Below are 14,865 nucleotides of genomic sequence, written 5' to 3'. Positions count from 1 at the left end.
CAATCTGCAAACAAATCTTTTTTCAATTTCGTTTAAATCGGCTAATTCTTGTGGCACATTAGCAACGACCATATTATTCCAATAGGCATGAGATGGAATTTTTCGTTTTTTTAAAGTATTAGAGCATCCAGAACACGTTATTATTCTATCAACTACGATTAACTCTAATGGTAAGATAGAGCTGAATGTTACTGTCTGTAAGTTTATCGCATATAGCACATAGTACATCTGCAAAAAAATTAATCTGGGCTCAAAATTTTTCAACTCCCAATATACAAGTATTTTTTAAACGACTTTACACTTGTCTTTTAACGATCAATTGACTACCCCTTTCTTCTGGAGTTTCATTAAGCACCCTCTCTGCAGCGCGGTTGCGTAAGTAACTTGATCCTTGAGATTGCTGTGTAGCAGATTCATTTGATCGTCGCTCACATTTCAAACTAAGCTGGTTAGCGTGGGTTTCTTCAGTTTCTTTTGATAGTCGCTCACGGATCAAACTCAGCTGGAGATCATGGGCTTCTTGGGTGTTATTTCATAATCTCTCACGAATCAATGAATAGCGATGATCACTATTTTCTTGACTTTTGTTAGTTAATCTATTTGATATATAAGCTCTCATAGCCAACAATCTATTTCTGCGCTCCTCTGGAGTTTAATTTTTTCTCCTCTTATTAGTTTTTTCTTTAATTTTTCTAATCGTTTCCTTCCATTATTTTGCGTCTCAAGCAGTCGTCGTTTTTTCATTCGAGAAGCTCCTTGCTCCATCTACCCATTACTTAAAATCGTGAAATGAAATAATTTTTATACAAAAAAAAGACTTCAAGCAGTAGTAGCAGAACTAAAAAGAAAAAAAAGCAAATAGAAAATAATATTAAATTATTAATTTATAAATTTGAAGTCGGTGCCAAATTAATGCTACAACAACCTTATTACATTATAAAATTACTAAGTACACACAATCATAATTGAATATGTAAGCAATAACAAACCAACAACAGTATTAGAAAAATATATTAGGTGGTACCTACTAATTATAAAACTTTCTTTAAATATTATGTACCTGAGTACTGGCTTACGAACTACTAGTAATGAATTATGAAAGAACATACAAAACACATTTGTACATTTACATAAAAAATGAAGATACTCAAAATGGAATAGATAAATTAAAAGAAATAAGTAATAAATAAGTACGACACCAAAATCACTTGGAAACAATATAAGTACTACGAATACTTAACCTAACCTTGCAAATGAAAACTAATTTTAAGAAAACCTGAAAAATCAACGTTATAGCAATAGCGAAAATTGCGCATCTAGACACAACCATTTATGAAGGCTGCCCTCACACGTCTGTCCGCGTTCAGGTCGCTCTCTCAAGCAGGCCTTCCTTCCCGCACCGCGAACGCGCACTGGGTGCTGATGCAGGGAAGGGAAGCGTAGTTGTGCTAGTACGTGGACGCCAAATAATAAATTAATTAATCACCACAGAAGAGATAATTCGTGATCATCACCTACTAATATTTTCGTCAGTTGTTATAAAGATTCAGAATAGGCATATCTCTACACAGTTATTGTTTTACTTGGCATCGACTTCAAAAATAAAATAATTATTTAATATTATTTTTTATTTAACTAAATAAAAATACGTATTACTTTGAGCGAAGAAAATTTATGTTTTGCTTTTTAGTTCACTACTTGAAGTCGGTTTTTTTGTGTAAAAATTATAAGACAGAACTTTTAACTACAACTACACGGAAATAGACAATGATTATACGTAAGTCTTTGAACAAATTTTATAATACCTTTGCTTAAATTACATATTATTGTCTTAAAAACATTTCTATCTTAGATTAAGTTGTAACTGAATTAAAGGTCTTCCTGTAAAGGTATTGAAATAAAGTAATTTCGGAAAAATGGTTAAATACAATAAATATATGTATTATCCATAAAGTTTCGTAAAAATCACTTAGACAAGCCGTTTTGCTTCAATTAACAACTGCCACCTTACAAACACGTTATATTTAGGGACACTTTCATACTTTTTCACACGTAATAAGTATTTCAATTAATTTAATATAACTATTTTCTTTATAAGCATCCTCGTAATAGTATAAAAATACATAAAATAAAATGTCAGTTTGTACGTCACTGATGACACAATAAGTTTATATTGTAATCTCCTTGTAAAATTTGCATTAATATTGATTAAATTATTTGTCTTTTATTGGAATTCGTGTTTGTTTTCATTGCCACGGCATCCGTCATATATCCGTGTTCGATTTTCTGTTGAACAGTCATGTGATCGGAGGTCATGGTGGCCTTGTAGCTGTTTTAATATTTAGTTAAAACAAAATAATTAAATGAATACACTTTCATTTGTTTTGAATTTGGTAGTTTAGTGTGAAATTTATTCTATTTTACATTTTTATTGCCGACCAGAGCTACTGATATAGAGTTAATGATAAGGAGATTCATATGTTTAACTGTTTGGGATTTCTCAATTTTGTTTCCCCATTTAAACTTTCTCGCTTGAAGATTAATAATTCTATTTTATAACCTTTCTTTTGTATGTATATAATTCTGTGGCAGGCTTATTTTCTATGGTTACTGTCACAATTATTATAGTAGTAAAGGTAATAAAGGTAGTAGCATTTTGGGATACATAAAACTGAAGGAACTATTATCTATTGCAACATCTTTTTGGAATTCAATACTTGGTTTATAATGTGTTTATTTTATAGATAAACGTCCTAGAAGTAATTTGAATTTCAACCTTGATTTGTTTTGATAACTCGAGTCTCATCAGTGGTATTGAAGAAATTTATTGTTGCATTTAAAGAAGCAATATATATATAGTTTGTTTAATGTAAATATATATATATATATATATATATATTTTATTTAAAACCAATGGAAATGACTGAATGAAAAAAATATATTGGAGTATTCTATTGCGTAAAAATAACTATATACTTATTGTCAAATTGTTCTCATAAAATCCGATAGAAGGGTAAGGCCCGAATTAACAAAATCTCTTCAATATGTTTACCACCATTACAAATAAAAAAAAATCTTCATCTATCATATCTCAAAATATTTCTATTGGTCATTTTCGGCTTAGAATTTTTTTTTAAATATAAGTCAAGTCTTTAAAACCTTTTTTATAAATATTATACTAAGCGTTTTGTTGAAATACTATATCTTCTATTTTTCATTGTTTATATACAACACGAAATTAAAATGGTCTTCTAAAGTATTATAAAGGTTGTAATGGGATTTCTTGCCTTTGAGCTATAATTTGGGTGATTTCAATAAAAGGGTGAATAGGTTGATACTGAGATAATGTGTTCACCACCTACGACTTCATTTCCATCTTCCAGCGGGTGGAATGACGGTCAAGCACTATCCAGTCGAAAAAAAAGTTACAAATACATATAATTTCATTAAATAATGACATAGTATGAAGCTGGTGGTGAGTGTATTAATTTGAGGGTACAAATGATAAATTAATAGGCCATGACCTGAATTTTTGCATATTACCATTTTTTTTCAGTTGCAAAAATAATAAGCCGTTATTTAATATTTTATAAACATTTCCATATATGTATTACTGAATACATGTAAAAAGGCTTCAATAAGATAATAAAAAAAATACATATTTTTTTTCTTAAATGTTACATTTTGAAAACTATAGTCTTGAATTCCCAACATCGCACCTATCAAGGTCTTATATATCTTTGCGTACTTTTATCTTTGTAACAGCACACTCTATAATAGCGCCTATTGTTGTGTACATAAAGTTTTTTTTTCTTTTATAATTATTTTTTTGTTTGATGCCAGTTAAGATGCGTTCAACAGGTGATACAACCGCACTATGGTCATTTACAGTCCACCAACCATATGTAACGTTCGCGGGCGAACGCATTTCGGACGCCGGCGTTCGAAAATATTATTTATTTTATTGTGGCTTTTGCTTGTGATTGTTTAACTGTGGTTCTGTTCTGAGACATGATAATCGGATTATACAAGGGATATTTTATTTAAATTGCTATATTTAATTGTAAGTGATTTTATCTATTTTTAAATAAACTTAAATATCTTGTTTAACACTTTATTTTAAGTAAACATACAGCTTATTTTTTGTAATTTATCGATTATTTTGTACAAATAATAATATTAATAAAATAATTCTAAACTCTATAACACGGTTTTGACAACTGAATCGACAGATTGTGTCACTTCGTAAAACCGGCATCAACAAATAAACTCTCACTTTCGTGCATTAATTTACATTCCATTAAATTGATACAAGTGATTAAAACCTATAAACAATTATGAAGGAGCTTTTAGAAATATCCAGGACGAATTGAAATATTCTTTATCATAAAATAATAAAAATAACCCATTGAGAAATTATAACAATGTGCATAAAGTTAACCAACATTAAATAATGTGAAATTAATAGAAAAGAATATTACGTGTATAATTTTTGGTTTTGATGTTGAAACAAATCAACTTATGTACTTTAACTTCCTACGTAATTAAGACTGTTTAATAAGATTTAATTGCTTATTAAGATCTCTTATGTTTCAATTGTTTTCATAAAAATATTTCTATAACATTAAGCACTAAAGAAATTAATGTAAAGAAAAAAGGAAGAGTAAAAAAAGGCAGAATTGTTATATCATTAATATGATCAACCTCCTTGGTTAAATATATAATCATTATCCAGGTCACACTTGGCATTTAATTTGTTTTGTTGTGGTTATTAACATTTTATTGTGATTATCCCGGATACGACATAGGTCTGGTGTTAATGCCATTAACCGGTCGTAGGTTTTCCCATTAAAAAGGACTTACTCAAGGTTTGGATGCAAAAAATAAGCAAATTACGTTAATTTTTTTTTATAATATCATTCCAAGAATTATATATTATGATATAGTTTTTTTATTATTGTAGTATTTTAAGTTAGTGTAAAGACAATATTAAGCTTTTAGATTTCTTACCGGTTTCCTTTCTAGTGTTAGAACTAAAAATATATTTGATATGAACGGAAATTAAAAATCTTAATTATTTATTAATATGCAAGGAAAGGTTTTTTGTTGTGTAATAAAAATATGATAGAGGAAAATGTGTGGGAAATGAATAACGTAATCGTTTCATTCCTTAACCATTTCTTTCCTTTAAGTGATTATTTAAAACTAAATCACAATTCTATTATATAGACAGACATTACCGGTGTTGTTATACAAAAACGTGACCATTTAGAGATAAAAGTTGATAACAAAAGAATATTTTGCTTATATTTAAAATGAGACAAAAACTACTGTAGTGTAGTAACAATGTGACGTTATGAGATCTAAGATTTTTGCGAGTTTTATTCATTTAAAAAAAGAGACGTTTCTTGTGAGTTTCTTTTGAATTGTAATTAAAAACTATTTGTCTAAATTAAATAAAGTTGACTATTGAAAATAATTAAAAATATTTTTTTCTAATATGGAGATATAAACTTATGTCGAACTCGTTGCCATATAACCTTTTTTTTCATATTCAACTGCGGAACCCAAAACATTGAGTATGCTTTACGTTAACTTAGTAAAACTATTTAAATTAATAACCAAAAAAAAATTATCTCAAACCTCTGCGAATATTAAGATGTAATTAGTAAATTTTTCTACTAAACGCTTTACTTTCTTACTAATTAATGACTAACTTACATTACTCGAATATTTAGTTTTAACTTGGTGTCCAGGTAGTTTTGTAATATTTTAACTTCTGATGTAATTTTTATCAAAATTACAGAATTATTTGCAGAGTTAACACATATTTTTTTACGAACGAATACAAGTTTTATTGTGGCTCTTAAATTGTAATTTAAAATTTCGTCAATGTATCACAAACCCACATTATGCATCTAGGAGTGCTATGAATAAAGGTATTCATTTTATCTAGAATTAAAAGTAATATATTTATGTAGTAATGAAAAACAAAATAAATGTGGTGTATTTTGGCTTCTTCTAACTTCCTTATCATTAAAAATTTCGTTATTTATCATCCAGAAATAATTTAAAAAAGTTAAGTATTTTTTCTATTATTATATGGACTTGAAAAGTAAAAGCAAAATAACGTTTGTTTCACAGCAAGGCACAATATTGATAATCATAATTTAACGAAATGGACGTATTTAGGGTGAGCACAATTTGTATTTTAGTCTTTGTATTCAGAAATTTAACTGAAATTAGACCCTCGAGTGTCACTTCTACGTTAACCGACTCACATTTAGAAACTATTGCCTAAAGAACCAGCCAACGAAGAACCTGTAAAAGTAATTAAGACATCTCTACATACCTAGTAAATATGAATAATGATATAGAGAAAATATTAGATATTAAAAGCTGTAGGTAAGACAACTGTTTATCGACCACAAACAATGATTCACGAATCTTAAAAAAAAAAGTATAAAAAAATCTTCAATGGTGAAGTACATTGCATATCACTAAGGATGTATGCTTATGTTTAGAAAAAAAAAAAACAAAAATTATTTGAAGTAAGAATAGTTCGGTTTAAGGATCTTTATTCCTCATAAAAACATAGCTATATGTTTTTATGAAAAATAAGATTATAATGATTCATCTAAAATGGGATACATAGTGTTATTTGCTTTTATTGTTGTTTTAAAATTTACATCTGACGAGCCGGGTATTCAACAATATTTCTTTTATTGTATGTACATGCATACAATATGTACAAAGCACGTACGATACAAGATTACAGTTACAAACAAAATAAAGCCCCTTCTACATATATATCGTTGTCTTAGTTTCAAATAAATGTAGGTAATGCTTTTTTAATGAATTTTATAGTTATTATGTTATCAATAAATCCGTTTAATGATCAAAGGTGTCAAACTATTGAATATTTATTTTATAACAGTAACGTGATCATTAGACTGAGAAGTTGCTATGTTTTAATACATTTTTTGCAAATATCCATGCTCCAAGCCACTGGTTTTGATGTACAGTTATTGAACTGATAAGAATTATGTTAAACATATTACTTATTTATGCTTAATAGACTCTCACTATTTAGATAAGTATCGTTTGACCCAACTACATGTAGTTCAAGGTCATTTGAGAGTAACAAAATTTTTTATTAAAGCTTATTTATTAATTCAAACAAGATATTAAATTAAATATCAAGTATAGAATTTTGCAGTTCTGTAGTAAGGTTGTTCAAATTGAACTTAAAGTAACCTTTAGTTATGGTACTACTGTTACTGTGGTATTTTTTGTTTTGCTTGGGATATTTCATTTGAAAACTCTGTCACAACAAATCATAGTCGTAGTAGCACTATTTGTGACTCTTACATCAGATTTTACTTAGTGTTATTTTAGTGTTAGAGTACTTGGTATGGCGTTCGCAGCAAGTAATATTTTTCCAGAGCAAATCTTTTACACGCATTTCTATGTTTCTTCTATTTAAGGCAAACCACGAATCAACAAATGTAGTATGGTATGGGAGGCAATTTAAGTAACTAGAACTCAAAGAAGAACAATACAACTAAATAGAATCGAGACAATGAAGTTAACATCTTAAATTCTCACCATAAAATGTTTGACAGTAATAAAAGTTTTTAACCCCGAAGCTTCAGTTTACGACTTTAGTCAAGTTGTAAAATTTACTTTGACTTTAATTCGAAGAATTAAACATAGCCATGTGTAATGAATGGCTTCTGATCTGCGAAGTTTTTTATGTTCCATAAATTATAATTCAAGTAAGGCCTTTTGTCTAACATAAACTGAATTATAAGCCATCACGTATAACATAAAGTTTTATGTAAAATATACCGGTCTTTATTTAAGAAAAACTTTATCTAGTCTTAAATCCGTAACAACTGTTGCCTTGACCAACTCAATGTGTTAAAGTTACATATGAATAAACGAATGCTTAATAATTACGAGTGTGCGCATTTTTATGTTCATATATAATCTGTTTGTAATTAAAACAATATGTAAGGCATTTATTTTTTTTGCATTTCTGTAGGTATGCAAATTGTATTTCATTTAATAAGAACTTTATAAGTGTTCGTCTGTCAGCAAAACTGTGTGAGGAAGCAACTATAACTTCTTGCTCAGGATATTACTCATTCCATGTATTTCCATTCTGATCTATATTTTTTCAGTAACTGTTGTCTTATTTTTAATTATTTATAGACTCACCGATGGACATATTATTATAGTTTTATCATAGTTGTTTAGATTCCAAAAGCGTCATTGTAATTAATTTTTTCCACTTAACCTTGTATTGTGTCCGAATCGAAACAATATATCTACCATTACCCGTCACTTGGACATGCATCATTACTTTCCTTCTTACCAAGGCTCTATGTTTTGTCCTAACAGTCACTTTTATTAGTCATCCTATAAATTCGCCTATGAATTTGTTACCGTTCCCAAACGTTAAGTTGTTAAGATTTAATAAGGTAAAAACAGTTTTTAGGAGCTGTTTAGTTAAATTTATGAATAATCTACATGGGTTAACGCTTTCGTTCAATGAATGGTAATAAAAATTTCGATTAATCAAGAGTAACGAAAAGAATTTAACATAAATAGCGATTGCGTACATTAAAAAAAATGTAGTTCTTTCGCAGACGGCGCCGCATTATAGCCTAGTATGCAATTACTTGTGATATTTGAAAGGTATTACAAATCGGTACACTTTAAATCCTCTCTCTAAACCCGTTTACGTTTTCCGCCTTCGAGTAACCATGGCAACCAGTGACGTCATCTCGCTAAAGGGCAAGATGCTAGATGGAATTGTTTCACAATGTGAAGTTGCACAACTATTTGTATTCATACCGCCTATGAGGATATCCCGATTGCGCAATCGTAAAATATCAAATAAAAACTAATTTGGGGTTTTTTGTTGTATATTATCGAACTTTTTGTTACTGAGCAAATAGATTTGAAGCCTTCAAATCCGTGTTTACATATGTATATCATAAACATGGCACTTTTAATATTATTAATGTTATTAATTGAGTTTCTCGTTATTTTTCAAATATTTGAATGGAAACATCACATCAGTATTAATATTTTATGTTGATTACTTTATGACGAATAGGTACTTTTAAAGAACTTAGAATAAAGTTTGAAATGTGTTTTTGTTAGAACACATAAATGGGAACATGTAAAGGAACAAAAGGAGTTTTTAAAATGCTATACGTTACCCTTATGAACTGAATGAATCATCAGAAAATTATCGATAGGAATTGCGGATACGATAATAGTTTTCGAATATAAACTTATATATATATTTATTAAATTTTTTAAATTATATATTATAACTTAGTTGTGGTATATCTTTCCCAACATATGTACATATAACTGATGTATTGAAAACATCGCTGTTATTTTTTCCAATAATTTTAATTAAATTATAAAATTTATCAACGATGTTCTCGACCTTCACAAGGCACACTCCGTTTCCGTGTATTGTTAATAATAATTGTTATATCATGTAAAAGTAAAAAACTGGTATTCTCAATAACGTTATCGTTAGATATTATTTTAAAATAACTTGTAATAAAAATTACATGCTTATTCAATATATTGCAATGTTCCAAAATAGAAAAATATTTGTGCATTTTCAAACATTATTTGATATATTTAATTTAATTTATTCAATGTAACATTAAAATACGATTTCATAGGAAGGTGATAACAAATTTTTTATTATAAATTATCTCAAAAAACTCGTATTAATAGTAAAAAAAATGTCATACGTTACATAATAAACAAAAGTCAAGTACGAAATTATGAATAGTGTTATGCTTAAAAACAAATTTGATATGCCACAGCAAATCAGCTGATCGGTCAACGAAATAGTAATGGCGACTGTCATTGACACACATACTGCCGTAAAGATACGTAATGCGTACTTATTACGGAAAACATACACGTATTTGAGATGGTTTTGCGATTAAAAAATGTAATGTAAACATTGCTTAAGTTACTGCTTGTTTTATTACGTTTCTAGCTTTCCAGGGTTGTCTGTTATGATGTCAAAATCATTTACAAACTACTATTTCTTTTAATGTACAACCCTATTACAAACAGAAGAACTTCTTCTAAAACTTTAGATATTGTTTTGATATATATTTTATTTATAACCCATTGATATAATTGCATGAACCATATCCGGGTATATGTATGTTTTATAATTATATTTATTGTATATAAATATTCTGTCATCGCAGTTACTAAGAAGACGTAATTTAACTTAACGCAAATCAATATTCAATACGTTCTCATTATTATAACGGATCTCATAGTAGTTATATAAAATTTTTAATATATATAAACTTAAAAATATTTCGATAAAATGCATTTATATTTCGAACCTTGGATTTTAAAATCTATCAGAATAAGACGTGAGGTCATTCAACGGAACGTACATACATCTGTCACGAGCTGTTTCGACATTCCGATTTTAGCTCTAAACAAGCATAATTTATTATAACCAGCTTACATGTACTTGAGAAAATGTAATACTTAAATTATGTATATGGAATTAATATAAAATATTAATGTTTAGTATTTGCAACTTACGATCATTAGTCTCGATAAATTTTAACTGCTTGATCTATTCGAATATCTGTTCCACTTTGTTTCTTTGTGCAGAGTTAAGTTACATAAAACTTATACCGGATAAATTTACCTCACATAACGACGGATTTCAAATAAATTATTGGTTTGAATATTTTTTTCTGCAGTTGCAATATATTAAAAGTTTTATTTACAAAATTTTATATTTATAAGTCATCGAAAAATACCCTGTAATTTTTTATTTACGTAAGTATCGAAATGTATTATTCCTAAATATACTATTGCGGTATAAATAAAAAAAAATAAATAAAATAACATTTTGTTTTCTGGTTAGCCTATTTTTCTATCGTCATTAAGAGACTCTATGGCTAAGTAGGTATATGATTTTAATATTTCCACACGTTTCTGAGATAGATTACTTTGACAGACAGTTTGACCACGTTCGAAATGAGTTAATAAAGTATTCTCGAAGTTTTCTGTTTTTCTCTTTGATTTACGGAACCCAAAAAATCAGAAGAACACAACGGAGAAGAAAACATTCGAGCAGAAAATTAAAAATTCATTTTGTATATTAATATCTTTGTAGTTTACACGTTTATTTTATTGCGTACCATTTAAAATCCTTTTCATTTTTAATTTTCCTTTTGCAGACATGCCGTTAAAATTTAACGGTCACTTCCAATACACTGTAAAATTTTTCATTTTAAATGAACACTACCGTCTATATATGAATGCAAAGTTATTTTCGATAAATTTATACAATGAATATATTTATTTTTGTAATAAATACTTAATGTTAAAAACTTATGTTTTTATATATATTTCAATGTGTCACACTTAATAGAATACTTTTGTATCAATGTTCAAATAACGAAATGAACACTCTACTTATTCACTTTGGCGTGATTGTGATAAAATAGCGATCACTTCTTGTTTATTTAAGCTCCGACTATTTCTGTATTGTATTTGTTTAAATTATTTTTATTAACCGTCACATAAAATTAACACACGAAGAAAGGAAAAAAGATACATATTTTGAATATACTATAGCTATATTTGCCAAAAATACAATAAATAGTGAGCTTTTATATAAAAAATACTAGTCGATTTAAAAATAATTTATATAAAGTATTACTTAATATACTATACATAATTTCTTTTATTATTTCAATTTGTAACTTTTCAATCACTCAACCAGTCTCGTTTTTTTATATTAAGGAAATGTTCTATTTAAGTTAACTCAATTGATACGAGTTCTTTGTTTTAAGTCAACTAAATTATTTTGTTACAGGAATCACGATGTATAGCCCGAAGGTTTGCGACATTGTCTGCCTCCTAGCCTTGGCTGTGTCAGTCAGTGAGTATTACTCAATGTACAGCAATTAGACTTCATTTGCATTTATCATTTGCTATTCATTTTGTTCTTTATACTAGTATTTGTGAATATTGGATAAAACCTATATATTTAATCTGTTTATAGCACTATGATTCAGACGGGGAATTTGTTGCTAGAAAGCCGATCTTAAAATTACCGGAAACCAGTTGTCTTTCCCATGTTTACAAATGCTTTCTAGATAAAAGGAATCCCCGCGCGGTTCTTATTAAGGTTTGCCAGCGAGAAGTTTTGCGGATATTTAAAATATTACCTAAATTTGTGCCAGATATTATCTACGGATTCGCTTGCCTTTGAAATGCACTATATATAGATTTTCCACACTAAACATTTACTTGACCGAAGTATCTGTGAATTATTCAAGCTCTGTGGCAATAAAATAAATGTATAACATTTCATAACTTTTTTTATTTAATATTTAGAACTATAAAAATGTTATTATATAAACTTTCATTTTTCCCAGCAATTTTTCCTTGGAAAATAAACAAATATATATACAAATGTTAGCAATCCCAATATTTGGTTTAGTATACGTTGAATAAATAGAAATGAATAAAATAAAAATGAACCTAGAAATATACATTTTGAAAAAATAAAGCACACGCTTCCAAGGGACAATTGTTATTAAGTACTTTGCCGTCTCTTATAGTGACGTCATGTTTCTTATATCTCGGACACTTTCAGTCAAACGTTTACTACATTTCGGAAGATTGCAGTCTTTGGGACTTTTTTGGGTATTGAGATGAAATTGCTAATATAACAGTAGTCCCTGTATTCCCAACTAGAATCTTCATGAAATCCAATATTGTTTCCCTTATGTAAAATAAAATTATAAAGTCTAAACTTATAGTTGGTGATATTTTGTTGAATTGTTAAGATTTCTTTCTTATTTTATTTGTGAGTGTTAAAATAGTGGTATATTTTTTAACACCGAAAAGAGCTTTCAAAAACGTCATAATACTTTTTTTATGATCTTTTTTCAACTCTTTAAAATTATTCCTAACTGTTGATATTGAAATTTTCATTACTAGGACTCTTACATCAAATTTACTCCAAAGTAATCCCTTAAAATCTTCAATTATATTTGTTTATTATTTTTTTTTTTAATACTTCCTTTAATTAATTGTTTAAGGATAAAAAACAAAAAGGTCAAACATTTCACATAGTTAAATGAGATTAATATTTCTATATCTTTTTATTATTACAATATAAAATATAAGTTTTTAATCTGTTATAAAACAAAAACCTTTTTAGTCTAAGTTATAAGGATAAAATGTTTTTGATCCTTAATTTTTTTTGTATAGATAATTAAATTTAATTTGTTGAATGTTTTATTAGTATTGAAAAATGTTTTTATAGTCGTACAAAATATAACAAATAATTAATAGTTGATGTTATTCATTTATAAATGACTTGAAAAAATGAGTTTCTTAATTGGAAGGTTTTTATGTATTGGAGTTTTTCTTCTTTATTTTTAAATATATTTTAAACCAGTCTCGCTATTTTTTTGTCTATTTTTAAATTGGTTTCATATACATTTTGTAATATCGGAATTTTTCGTGTGATATCTAAAATCTTTCTAACTCAAGTGAGTGAGGTTGATCAGTATAATTTTTTACATTTTTCAATTATTTCGACTTATTTACAAAAGCTTATATACTAATATAATATACTTATGATAGCCTATACAATGGAAATATATTTTAATGATGAATCTTTTTAATATCAAAATTCATTATTAAAACAAAAATTTTAAAATAAAATATATTTTAATAAAAATAGATTTAAAGAAAAATAGGTAGGTTTAGAAAAATAAAATTTTTTAGTTCATATGAATTTTCACAGAAAATATTTTTTTTATGCAAAATAATATTTTCTTGTATTAAAGTCATAAGGTTAACTGACCTTTATTTTTTGTTTTATTATTTAATAAATAATTTTCTTTTTTCTTTGTATAATATGATGTAATTTTTTCTGCAATAACTAAAACAGTAATTTTAAAAAATATAAGAAATGAAAAAATATTTGTATCAAATAAAATATCTATATGCTATTTATTTTATAGCTTAAAATATATATATTTAGTTCTTAATTTGTTTAAATTGTCTTATTTATTAAAGTTCTGATTTGTTTCAGATGCAAAAGGCCTTAGTGTTGCAGATAATGGTATGTTAACAGTGACGTACCCAACAGATTTAGACACAACAACAGAACCAGTTACAACAGAAAATATTTTAAATACAAACCAAACCATTGTTGAAAATCAAAATACCTATATAGACAATAACACAAACAAAAATGAAACACCAAACATAAAAGTAATAGATAATGGTGAAATAAAAACTCCAGAAAGCGCTAACAAAGTTATTCAACCGATTGTAACAAACCTATCATTTAATAACGTTAAATATCAGGCCAACGCTAAGCAAGAAGCCAAAGAGGTAAAACCTAAATTAAGTATAGCTGATATGTTGCAACGTCAGAGAATTCAGAAGAAGAACGATATAAGAGCTCATGTTCAATACGATGAAGTAACTGGGGAATTGATGGGCGGTGATCATCCCTGTCACCGCGAGTGTAAAGAAGGGGAGGATCCAATGATTTGCTATTATCATTTCAATCTAGAATGGTATCATACTATGAGCAAGGCGTGTTATAATTGTCCTTACAACCCCGACGATTGCAAGCTTTTAGATTGTATACCAGCTGATGGAATGAGCAGACCCCTCAATGTTATCAATAGAAAGATGCCTGGACCTGCTATTGAGGTAAAATATAGACTTAAGAGTTATTGTGACTATATAGGCAATGATATTTTTCACTATAATATGTTGCAATCAGACGACTAAAGAACATAACAA

General features: G+C 27.7%; 1 protein-coding gene across 1 annotated transcript in view; it reads left to right on the top strand.

Annotated features, from left to right (window-relative positions):
* LOC116773398 (uncharacterized) overlaps window positions 1–14,865 on the top strand; it is a 38,072-nt gene that overhangs the window by 18,108 nt on the left and 5,099 nt on the right. The window contains exons 2-3 of the mRNA XM_061528840.1: window positions 11,903–11,968; window positions 14,141–14,772. Of these exons, the coding sequence (XP_061384824.1) occupies window positions 11,911–11,968; window positions 14,141–14,772 (690 nt within the window). The 5' untranslated portion in view covers window positions 11,903–11,910. The remainder of the gene's footprint in view (window positions 1–11,902; window positions 11,969–14,140; window positions 14,773–14,865) is intronic.

Source organism: Danaus plexippus (genome assembly GCF_018135715.1).
Source record: "Danaus plexippus chromosome 22 unlocalized genomic scaffold, MEX_DaPlex mxdp_33, whole genome shotgun sequence".
Classification (NCBI taxonomy): domain Eukaryota; kingdom Metazoa; phylum Arthropoda; class Insecta; order Lepidoptera; family Nymphalidae; genus Danaus; species Danaus plexippus.
Note: the sequence above shows the minus strand (reverse complement) of the source record. Positions and strands in the feature narration are given on the sequence as shown.